At 42.6% G+C, this 12453-nt stretch overlaps 1 protein-coding gene across 4 annotated transcripts in view; it reads right to left on the reverse strand.

Annotated features, from left to right (window-relative positions):
* Positions 1-12453, reverse strand: part of GTF2A1 (general transcription factor IIA subunit 1) — a 32365-nt gene that overhangs the window by 15944 nt on the left and 3968 nt on the right. Inside the window, exons 1-5 of one of the 4 annotated variants that reach the window (XM_074824866.1) lie at positions 6809-6887; positions 6632-6664; positions 3653-5764; positions 2547-2763; positions 261-325 (exon numbers count right to left, since the gene is read on the reverse strand). In XM_074824866.1, the coding sequence (XP_074680967.1) occupies positions 261-325; positions 2547-2763; positions 3653-4105 (735 nt within the window). In that variant the 5' untranslated portion in view covers positions 4106-5764; positions 6632-6664; positions 6809-6887. Of the gene's footprint in view, positions 1-260; positions 326-2546; positions 2764-3652; positions 5765-6631; positions 6665-6808; positions 7017-7373; positions 8709-8731; positions 8834-12453 lie in introns of those variants that run through there. The other 3 variants (XM_074824865.1, XM_074824868.1, XM_074824869.1) reach the window with 3 other exon arrangements.

The following is a 12453-nucleotide window of genomic DNA, read 5'->3' on the forward strand; positions in this document are numbered from 1 at the left end:
AAGTTTTGGTTAAACATATTTAAAGGCAGAGGATCAGAATAAACCCTAGATTTGTTATCAAAACTAACATCCTGCACTACTGTTCCTAGATTGTCAGTGCAGCAGCAAAACTCAGAAAGATGGCAGACAGTGTGCTCTAAATTACTTTTAAGCATCTGATGACTAATATCAGATCTGTGTTTACTGTTTACTATATTGCATTTACTAAAACAACTTACATAATGACAGTGTATGCATGTATAAACTTCTGCTTTTCTTACCATGCCTGATGCATTCATGTGCGGTATCAGCTTGGAATCTGGCACAATAACCTGCTGCTGAGGTGCTACAAACAGAAAAACAGTATTTCATGAAAACTAAGCAGTCTGCCCAAAATAACATCCAAGCCAAAATAACTTAGAAAGAACACCACCCAAACATCAGCTGAGCTTCATAACAAAAACACCTACTGAGCAGCCTCTGATAATATTAAGTTTCACCCTCAGGACAATATACAACAGCAGCTCTGAGAGGCAATATGGCTATTCTGGCTTTACAGATCTTATTTCAAGCACTTCAGTTACCTATTCTGACCCTAGATAAAGCAAGATTTAAAATACATTTCTGAAATTGAAGGTATTAGTGAAATATTGATAAACGTGCTGTTGTCCAGTAACAGAGTTCTCCAAAATCATCAACTGACAGTGGTTAACTCTTAAAACAGACTTAAACAAGGATCACTGCAAGATGAAGACTATATTATTAACAGGATGCAGCAGTTAGCTTGAGTTAGGTCTAATTAACACAGCTGTCAGCATAAGCTCATGATTTTCACTGTCTTTCTAACGTAGCAGAAGCAGATGAAATATGATCAACCTCCTGTCCCGAACAATAAAATAGTTTTTGTGTGCTAAAGGGAATAGATAGCTAAACTCTGCAAACAACCTGTTCATTGTCTAGAAGTGCAAGTGTCGAAGCCTATGGAACAAGCAGGTTGCCAGTGCTAGTATCAGTGACAGTGAATTGAAAAATGACAGAGCAATCTGAACAAACTAATCATCGACAAAGTATTCTCCATCCAACCCTATCACTAATGACACTTAAGAATAGTGGGGATAACTGAGTTTCTGGAAGAGATTCTGGGAAGGGAAGCCCCACAACCTTGCACCAAGATCTGAGGTCATCACTCCAATTTTCAGGGAACCCAGGGAGGACAGAAGAGCCCAAGGAAATCTCGTGACTTTGTGCCAGGACCACACACAGGACAGCAGGAATCACCACACCGATCATTCTGATCTCTCTCTGTGACTGCACCAGGTCACAGAATCAGAGAATCAACTAGGTTGGAAAAGACCTTGAAGATCATCCAGTCCAACCATTGACCAATATATCCAGTCCAATATTGACAGTTCCCAACTACACCATATCCCTAAGCACTATGTCAACCTGACTCTTAAACACCTCCAGGGATGGGGACTCCACCACTACCCTGCGCAGCCCATTCCAACGCCTAACAACCCATTCTGTAAAGAAATGCTTCCTAATATCCAGTCTGAACCTTCCCTGGTGCAACTTGAGGCCATTACCTCTTGGCCTATCGCTTGTAACTTGGTTAAAGAGGCTCATCCCCAGCTCTCTGCAACCTCCTTTCAGGTAGTTGTAGAGGGCGATGAGGTCTCCCCTCAGCCTCCTCTTCTCCAGACTAAACAACCCCAGTTCCCTCAGCCACTCCGCGTACAACATGTGCTCCAGACCCTTCACCAGCTTCGTTGCCCTTCTCTGGACACGCTCGAGTAATTCAACGTCCTTTTTGTAGTGAGGGGCCCAAAACTGAACACAGTAATCGAGGTGCGGCCTCACCAGTGCCGAGTACAGGGGTAAGATCACTTCCCTGTCCCTGCTGGCCACGCTATTTCTGATGCAAGCCAGGATGCCACTGGCCTTCTTGGCCACCTGGGCACACTGCTGGCTCATGTTCAGCTGGCTGTCAATCAACACCCCCAGGTCCCTCTCTGACTGGCAGCTCTCCAGCCACTCCTCCCCCAGCCTGTAGCGCTGCTGGGGGTTGTTGTGGCCAAAGTGCAGCACCTGGCATTTGGCCTTATTGAAGCTCCTACAGTTGGCCTTGGCCCATCGCTCCAGCCTGTCCAGATCTCTCTGCAGACCCTCCCTACCCTCGAGCAGATCAACACTCCCACCCAACTTGGTGTCGTCTGCAAACTTACTGAGGGTGCACTCGATCCCCTCATCTAGATCATCAATAAAGATGTTAAACAGGAGTGGCCCCAAAACCAAGCCCTGGGGGACACCACTCGTGACCGGCCTCCAACCGGATTTAACTCCGTTCACCACAACTCTTTGAGCCCAGCCATCCAGACAGTTTTTTACCCAGCAAAGTGTGTGCCCATCCAAGCCACAAGCAGCCAGTTTCACCAGGAGAATGCTGTGGGAAATGGTGTCAAAGGCCTTACTGAAGTCAAGGTAGACAACATCCACAGCCTTTCCCTCATCCAATAAGCAGGTCACCCTGTCATAGAAGGAGATCAGGTTTGTCAAGCAGGACCTGCCTTTCAGAAACCCATGCTGACTGGGCCTGATCATCTGGTTGTCCTGCATGTGTTGCGTGATGGTACTCTGGATGAGCTGCTCCATCAGCTTCCTGGGCACTGAAGTCAAGCTGACAGGCCTGTAATTTCCTGGATCATCCTTCCGACCCTTCTTATAGATGGGCATCACATTGGCCAATTTCCAATCTGTCGGGACCTCCCCGGTCAGCCAGGACTGCTGGTAAATGATGGAAAGCGGCTTGGTGAGCACCCCAGCCAGCTCCTTCAGCGCCCTCGGGTGTATCCCATCCGGTCCCATAGACTTGTGTGTGTCTATGTGATGCAGTAGGTCACTGACTCTCTTCTCCTGGATTGTGGGGGGGTCGTTCTCCCAGTCTCTGTCTTCTGGCTGAGGAGGCTGGATTCCCTCAGTACAACTAGTCTTGTTATTAAAGACTGAGGCAAAGAAGGCATTAAGCACCTCAGCCTTTTCCTCATCACTCGTTGCCATGTTTCCTCCTGTGTCTAGCAGGGGATAGAGGCTCTCCCTGGTCTTTCTTTTGCTGCTCACATACTTATAGAAACATTTCTTGTTATCTTTGACTGCTGATGCCAGATTAATTTCTAGCTGGGCTTTGGACCTCCTGATTTCCGCCCTGCATAGCCTCACAGCATCTTTGTAATCATTGTGAGTGGCTAGCCCCTCTTCCAAAGGCCATAAACTCTTCTTTTCTATGTGAGTTGCAGCCAAAGCTCCCTGTTTAGCCAGGGTGGCCTTCTCTGCTGCCGGCTTCTCTTACAGCACCTGGGGACAGCCTGTTCCTGAGTCATTAAGACCTCCTTCTTGAAGAGTGCCCAGCCTTCCTGGACCCCTATACCCTTTAGGACCATCTCCCAAGGGATCCTGTCAAGCAGTTGCCTAAACAAGTCCAAGTCAGCTCTTTGGAAGTCCAGGATGTCAGTTCTGCTTCCCCCTCTCCTGGCCTCTCTAAAAAGAGAGAACTTTATTACTTCATGATCGCTGTGCCCTAGTCAGCCTCCAACTGCCACATCATCCACTGGACTGGTCCTTCTCTGTTCACAAAGAGGAGGTCTAGCAGGGCACCTTCTCTGGTCGGTTCACTCACCAGCTGTGTCAGGAAGTTATCTCCCACACATTCCAGGAATCTCCAGGACTGGTCCTGCTCTGCTGTGTTGTATTTCCAGCAGATGTCTGGGAAGTTAAAGTCTCCCACAAGAACAAGGGCAAGCAATTGTGAGATTTCTCCTAAGTGCCTATAGAACATTTCATCGACTTCTCTATCCTGGTTGGGTGGCCTATAACAGACTCCCACTATGACATCTGCCCTGTTGGCCTTCCCCCTGATTCTAACACAAAGACACTCCACCCTGTCTTCACTATACTTGTGTTTGAAGCAATTGTAACAGTCCCTAACATACAGCACCACCCCACTGCCTCTCCTTCCTTGTCTGTCCCTTCTAAAGAGCTTGTAGCCATCAACTGGCACACTCCAGTCATGGGAGACATCCCACCATGTTTCTGTGATAGCCACTACATCATAATTTTCCTGTTGTATCATGCCTTCAAGCTCCTCCTGTTTGTTACCCACGCTGTGTGCATTGGTATACGTGCACTTCAGATGGGCTGATGTTTTCCCCCCTTCTCCCTTCAAATCTAGTTTAAAGCTCTCTCAACGAGCCCAGCTAACTCCTACCCCAAGATCCTTTTCCCCCTCTGGGACAGGTGCATCCCATCTGATGCCAAAAGGTGTGGCGTCCTGTATACTAACCCATGATTGAAAAAGCCAAAGCCCTGACGGTAACACCCGTCTTGGAGCCACAAGTTCATCTGTTGACTTCTCCTGTATTCTTCTTCATCCATCCCCACAACTGAAGGGATGGAGGACAACACAATTTGTGCCCCCGACCCCTTAACCAGTTTCCCCAAGGCCCTGAAATCTCTCTTCATTGCTTTAGGACTTCTCCTGGTAATATTGTCGCTACCTACCTGAAAAACCAAGAGGGTAGCAGCCCTTGGGTCACACTAGAGCAGGGAGTTTTTCTGTGAGGTCCTTCACCCAGGCCCCAGGGAGGCAGCAGACTTCCCTATGAAAAGGGTCCGGTCTGCATACTGGGCCTTCAACACCCCTCAGAATAGAGTCACCCACTACAATGACTCTTCTGGGGTTCTTTTTAGAACTGGTTTTAATACCTGGTCTAGAGCAACCCGACCTTGGTATTCCTCCTTGTCTGACTCATTTTCTTTGTCCTTCTCTACTTCATTCAAAAGTTCCAAGGCCCCGTATCTGTTGTGAAGGGACACCATGGAACATGAAGGAGATTGGGAGAGGAGTTTCCTGCCTCCCTGAGCAGGGACCTGTTTCCAGCCTCCCCCATCTCTTAGGTCCCCTCCTTCTGCCTGGCAGCAAGAGGGTGAGGGATTACCTGCCTCTTTTGGAGCCTCCATTTGCTCCTGATGCTTCAGGGGTGCTAAGGTGTTACTCTACCAATCAATTTCCCTTTCGCACTCCCTAATGCTTCTTAATCTTTCAACCTCTGAGATCTGCCACCAGGCTGAGCAGGTCATCCAGATGATCACAGAGCACACAGGTGGTATCACTGCTGCCCTCTGGCAGGATTGACAGGCTCAGGCACTCCCTGCAGCCCGGGACCTGGACCGCTACATGTTTGCGTGACAGCTCCGTCTGGGTTGCCACGTTCTTTCTGGTGGTGGTTTTGACCTGAGTGGAGACCATGGCTCAGTCTACTCGTGGAGGACGATAAGATCAAACTAGCTCAGATAAGTTCGAGACCTAGGAGATGGACTGCGCCCTGTCTGCTCACCCTGCCTGCGTGAACTCGTGCAAGGTCATGCAAGGAACTACTACACCATCTCCCCCATGGAACATGGAAGTCAAGTAGTTCATAAAACTGCATGTCTGTGATTAAAGTGCTTTGATATCCTAATTCCATTTAGACTCCACACTGTCATTTTGTCATAAGCCACAACACTGGGCAACAATAAATCAGTTTTAAGTGTATTACTATAGGCAGGATCTTATTCTACCCTAAGACACAAACAGGAGAACAGTGACCTCCATATTAGTGGAAGGAAACCTGGCCAGTAGTCACAGCTATTCAGCTAAGGAGCCACTAGAGGTCTTGGTGAGTATACTTTCCAGGCTCTGCTGACTGTAAGTTAAACTGAGACACTTGGATTGCTTGAAGCCACCTAAGTACTATAAGAAGAAAAAAAAACCGTAAAAAAAAAAAAAACAAACCACAAACCAAACACCCCGCCCCCCCCCCAAAAAAAATAAAACCCACCACCAAGGAAAAAAAAGCCCCAGCTTCAGGATATTGTCACTCTAGTTCTCTTCTGTTTTGAATATATGGTGGTTGGGGGGCGCTTGGGAGGGGGAGGAGATCAACTCATAGCTATCTTTTGTGCCTATAACAACACAGGTTCTGATCCATGAAATCTGATAAAAAGACTGTAGTCTGCGACTGACTACCACAAACATTTTATACTGCAATTTTAACAGCACACTGAAAACTCAACTCAAGCATTTCACAGGTGGCAGATTTGTTTACACAGCATATATGCAGTAAAATCCAGTAGTATTTATCTTAGTTTTCAAATTAAATTGTAATTGGTGAAAATGTTTTCCTTAAATTATTAATGGAGAATACACAAGACAATAATTACAAGAAACAATACTGTTATGGCTTGAACACCCACACGTACACAGTGTGCAATCTTTTAAGACCACAAAAATACCCAGACATTATGCTTTTCACTTGAAACTTGCTTAACATGAAAAACCATCTCCTATATATATACTCAAGACTGTTACACAAATGTTTTTCATGCCCTAGCATCCACTTATGCTAAACAATGTATTTTTAAATTAATTTGCTCCTAATGACATCACTATCTCATGACTAAATTGTCGACTGCATATGTATATTGGTTTGAAGTTACAGAGCTGCTAATGGGTTTTTAATAGAATCTGAAAGTCATGTATTCTGAAAACATAGGTTATATAGAAGAGAAGAATTCAGCTTTTCCAAAATCTTCTGAAGAATATGACTAACATAAATACCAAGTTATTTTTCACCAAGACAGCTCTGTTGACCTGTTAAATAGAGGCAAGTAAAGACAAAGTTTAACACAAAGACACAAAGTTACCCATCAGATAAACACCCTGCCCTAGATGTAGAATATGCTAAGTTGGTCTAACTTCAGTCTTTTGCCAGAGAGATGAAAGAGTAAGTCTGACCTTGCTGAGATGCTGGAATAAGGACCTGTTGTGGCTGAGACTGCTGCTGCACAGTCTGCTGTGGCTGGGGTTGTGTATGATGGTGGTGGTGATGATGCTGCTGTTGCTGCTGCTGCTGTTGCTGCTGTTGCACCTGCAACAAAAGCTGCTGCTCTTCTGAATGGAAGCCATCTACAGCCTTGGACTGCATCAGCTTGTTCTCCCACAGCTAGTTTGGAAAAGGAAAGAGAAATCTCTGTGTATGATTTTTACTCAACAAGATTTGTTACTATATAAAGACAGTACCCCAAAAATCAAATTTGTTTTCACTGTTTATCTCGTGCAGTCTACTGGCCAAAAAGCCTTTAGGCAAATACAGACTGAAGAGATAACTCCACAGAGGTAATATGTTTTAAGAAGAGAAATTAAATATCCCTTAAGAACTGTCAGTCCAAGCTTAAGTTTTAACATTCTTTCTTTCTTCTAGGTGTGGAAGATTCGTAACAACCCTAATAGAAGCATTAATAAACTGGTAACTTTAAATTAGCCTTCAAGTTTTCACTTCTCTACATTCTTCCTTTCTTACCTCTTTAATCACGAAAATAATTCTTTATTACAGCTTTCTTCAAGCCATTTCTTCTTAGAACTCTTCAATAAAAGTTGCTTGAAGGCTACTGCTTTGTAACATACTTCAACAGAAACTACCAGTATACCTAAGATAATGCCTCTGTACAAGCATTTACATGGTTTCTACCACAGTATCAAATTGAACTTCTCCAGCCCTTCACTTCTTGATGTCAGCTGACAAGTCTCCCAAGAAAAGCCACAGATGCAAAAAAAGCAGCTCTTGCAAAGAGACAGCAATGCAAGTATTCCATAATACATCAGAGTCAAAAAGACTACAGGCACCCAGGACTCCTGATTTCACATCCTACTTAGGGCTCCCTAAGCCAACCTCTTCAATATTTCATTTTCCTTCTTGTCTCCTCATTCAATCTTTTCTGACATCATTTGCAGAACACATCTGTGACACAAACACCAAGTTGCTTTTCTTGTAGCACTCACTCCATTTGCACCAAGCCAGGTCATGGTGTCATGGAACAAAGTCTGTCTAGCCAAACTCAAAATTCTTTTCCCACTCTATCCCTTTCTTAATACTTCATAAATACTAAGAGTGTGGGATGTCCCGCTTTCTGAAGAAGTCCTTATCCAACAGCTGAGATAAGCAGGCACCTACTTTCCCAGTTTCATTTTTCTTCATTTCCTCTTTTTTTTTTTTTTCCTTCTTCTGCCTTTTCTCTTCCCTTTTGAAGGGCTTCTTTTGCTCAGGAAAAATTTGAAGAAAGCCATAGGAGACCCATTAGAGCTCAGGTCAACATCCTGCCTTTCATTTGGACCATTGGTAAAAGTTCACAGCCACTGTACATAACACAATTCTGAATCTGAGAGCTCCAGAAAAGTGTGATGCACACAATGCAGTTTATTATGTACCACCTCCCAAAAACAATACTTCTGCAAACCACAAACCATACATGCAAACATCTGACAATGTAACTTTTCTTCAGAAATACAAAAACATCAAGCAGAGCAGGTGTTTTTTTCCTGCAGAGAAACCTTAAGAATTGTCTGCCTCTAAGATAAACATATTCTCCCCTTTCTTTTTTAAAGATACAACTTTCTGAGTACCGAAATAACACTGTGAATTTGGATGCCTGCTGTTAGTTCATGTCAAGTTTGACAAGCCAGATTGGGGAAAGTAAACAAGGTGAGCATATCTCTCTATACAGCAATGCAATTCAAATAACATGGGGCTGTAGATACGCAGATTGATACAGCGCTTAGCTAACTGAAAAATTAGTATTTTTGCTGTGTACAGTTGTAAGCAGATCTGAAAACCAACTGCTGTATTGGTCTATTAAAAAACACTTTCAACCTGCAACTTACTGTTTTGAGTTCCATAAGAACTTGTTCATCCACTCCTTCATCCAGAAAAACTTCTCTGACATCATTGATAACATCTTCAATTACAGACCTGTACAACTTAGGCTTTTAAAAAAAAACAACTAGTCAGCATCGTTTTGAAAGAAATTTATCATGTTAACATTAAAATAAGATTTCCCCCCACAAAAACCCTCTGAAATCTGCATTACAGAATATACTGCATGTTTCCAAGTGAGTAAAATATCCAAGGAGGCATTAATCAGTAAGAACAGCTCAAACGAAGTGAAAGGGGAAGGGACTGTTTGCTATCTTTTGTGACACAACTATGACAACAAGACTTTTCAAGCCACAAGGAGTGTAATTCAAAACAGAGAAAAGGAGATTGTTTTCCATTCAGTAAATTTGTTTCCTGCTGGCCAATGTACATATTGAATATGCAAAAATATCTGCATGTGTGCAAAAAATGTCAAAGAACGGTAGAAGTTCAAAAGGATGTTAGATAAATACAGAGAAAAGAAACTTGTTAGTGCTTGCTAGTTCAACAGGAATTAAATATGGTTCAGAATGATCTCGAGCTGAAAAACGTTGAAGGCTCAAAAAACTGAAAGCATTCATGTGAATGCCCTGTTCTTCCTTACACATCTGTTTACAGAAACTACTGAAGACAGGATATTAGGCTAGACAGGCTTCTGTTTTCAATCAGTACTCATGTTTTTACATTAGAAATTTTTCAGGGGGGAACACTACAAATACATTATTACTCTATTACACTGATTTCATGCCTAAACTGGCAAGGATCAAGTGAATTGTCAATTTACTTTAGGTTGCCCAAAGGTTGTGGAGTGTCTGGCTCTGGAGATGCTCGAGAGCCATCTGGACATAGTCCCAGGCAACTGGCTCTCGGTAGCCCTGCTTGTGCAGCAGGGTTGCAAGATGACCTCCAGAGGCCCTTCCAACCTCACCCATTTTGTAAATTTTAAAATGCAGGTACAATTTTTAAAAGAGAACATAAATACTTAACCTTATCAATTAAAGCACAAAATGTAATTCATAGGACCATATGATAATTGTACTATGCACATGCTGTACCTTTTAAACAGTACAGCTTGGACCTTTCTACATGCGTATGAACATCAACGACATGTTGGCTGGGATTAAATATCTGTGCTAATTGCAAGGTGGCACTATGACCTCTAAATTAGGGTTGATCAATCTGCAACCTGTGATCATATACACTTCATTGGCTGTTCCTTGGTCTGGGGGTAGACCATTTTTAAATTGATCTGGAAGTAGCTACAACTTTATGTAAGCTAGTATCATCCTCTACCCCGTCCTGCAACTTCCTTAAATAATGAATGACGCCAGACACATCAGATTTGTTGCATAAATGCAAAACAATCATCCTGTACTCATGCGGTGGGTTCGGCACCCCAGGAGTGCTGTGCCTCCAATACACATGCAGAAAACCTCCACCAAACACATGCAGTTAGTCCAGCAGTGCTGGAACTACACAAATGTCCTGCATACACTTGAAATATTTATTTTATGCATATGCAGTTGCTTAAAACATCACAGAAGTGTTGAATTTGTTACAGATATGCTAAAGATTATATTGCACACGTTATGGAATTGTTATGCCTAAATTATGGAATAATGGAGGGGGAATTGCAGCACATGATTTACTAGTCCAGGAAAAAGCAGAGTGGCCAGTAAGCACAAAAAAAGTTGAATATCTTTGCTTTTAAATGTTAAAAAAAAACCCAAAACAACCCAAAAGAAATGCATTGATATTACAAGGGGAGAAAAGAACCTATTTGGAAGCCTGGAACTAAGAATGAAGTAGTTGGATGGCTGCTTAGTGCATTATGTCCTTAGTGTTTAAAACAAACTCTGCATTGGGGCATACTCAAGTGATTTTTCTTACCAAAAAAACAATCAACCAAACAACAACAAAAAGGGAAGAAAAAAAAAAAACGGAAAAAAAAAAGCAAAAAAACCCTCAACAAAACCCAACATACCACTCTGTGTTATCGACCACACATCAGTATTTTGGCAAATGGCATGCTATGAGCACTCTTGGTTTTTTCCTTCATTTTACATTTCATCAGTTTGACACTTTTCAGCTTTAAAACATGCTGCTGCAAATCAAGTAGCTGAAATGTTAGAATTCGTCCTTCTGTTGTTACCTGTCACTCCAAATAAATTTCTGGCCTCAAGTACCAAGGTAAATTGCCATCCTTGAAAACTACCTTCACAGCATCTATGTCCAAAACTTAACTTCCCCAAAAGAAACAAAACATACCAAACTACTTGCAGACTTTTTTCTTTCAAAACAATACTGCATGCTCACATATCCAGGCTTCAAGTACAACATTAACTGTGCTTACAGAGACATTTGAAACAGACTTTCAAAGCCAGACTACTCTTGAGCACCAGTATTTTAAATCTGCCTTGTAACTTAGATACCAAGCACCATTAACAGGATTATTTTTCCACGTAGATTCAATTCATAGCAGATGCAAAAAGACATTCTACTTAAGTAACATTAATTCCTATTATTTCTGTAATTAAACAAATTGCATAAAGCTTATGCAATTCAACCAGCACAGAAATGCTACTTAACCTATTCCACGTATTGTTCCTTATAGTACAAAAAGCATCTGTTTCTTAATGCCAAAACCACATTCTTCAAATAAACATGCTTAACCTCAGGCATGTGAGTTACTTTCCTTAAGGGTGGAGATTGCATTTTCTCCTTAAATCTTCCTCTCCTTAAATCATCTATTAGGTCCACCTTTCTAATAAAACAGATTTTACACAAACAGGCTCTAATAATTTCCACCTATCTCCAGAGACAGGCATTTTTCTAAGGTTTATTCACAAAGCCTCCTCAGTCTATAAAGCCCTAGGAAAAAATATCAACGTTCAGATATAACAAATTGGCCCTACAGCCCAACAGTCTGCTTGGGAATGTTTCCTTTTTTACCCTGTGTAGTCAGGGACAAAGCAAATTCAAACAGCGGGATACTGGTTTCTAGAGTCCAGCAAGAGTTTAGCAAGAGAGCAGAAAGGCAGGTTAAGAGTATAGATGTCCGCTCTGCCATTGACACAGTGCCCTTCTGCACAACTTCCAACAGCCCAAGCAAGCAGCTAAGCCCCCCAAAAGACAACAGCACCACAGGGGTGCAGTGAGCCTAGTGCAACACAGGTTAAGGAACCCACAAGCAGTTTGTACGCATGCGTATCTCTCTGCATGAGCCGCTAAGAACACTGGATCTAAAGATGGGTCAGAATTTTGGACGATGTTCTAATCACACAGTTTCACAATATATGATACACTCATGGCTGTATGATTAGAAGAAGGGAACAGAGAACACAGTATCTGCACACATATAATGAAACAGCGTCTGTCTGATTTTACGTATATGTGTTTATGTAATACTCAGAAAAATCCTGTCTGGTTGAAAATATTCTCTTGTATATGCTCCTACTGAACATCCAGCCCAGGTGGATACAACACCTTCCACAGTGGGAGCAGCAAGGCTTCAATTTCATAGTGGAATTTTGAAAAGTATCACAAAATGCTCTCTTCCTACCTCAACAGAGGCAAATCCAGTAAAATTACAAAACAGCCTTAAGCCCTGGTCTTTAAAAGAAAGCACACTGTATTGTTTTAGATATTCACTAAGTGTTGCCTTTAAGCATTATTTATATGATGCTCAAGC

Source organism: Strix aluco, chromosome 4 (genome assembly GCF_031877795.1).
Source record: "Strix aluco isolate bStrAlu1 chromosome 4, bStrAlu1.hap1, whole genome shotgun sequence".
NCBI lineage: Eukaryota > Metazoa > Chordata > Aves > Strigiformes > Strigidae > Strix > Strix aluco.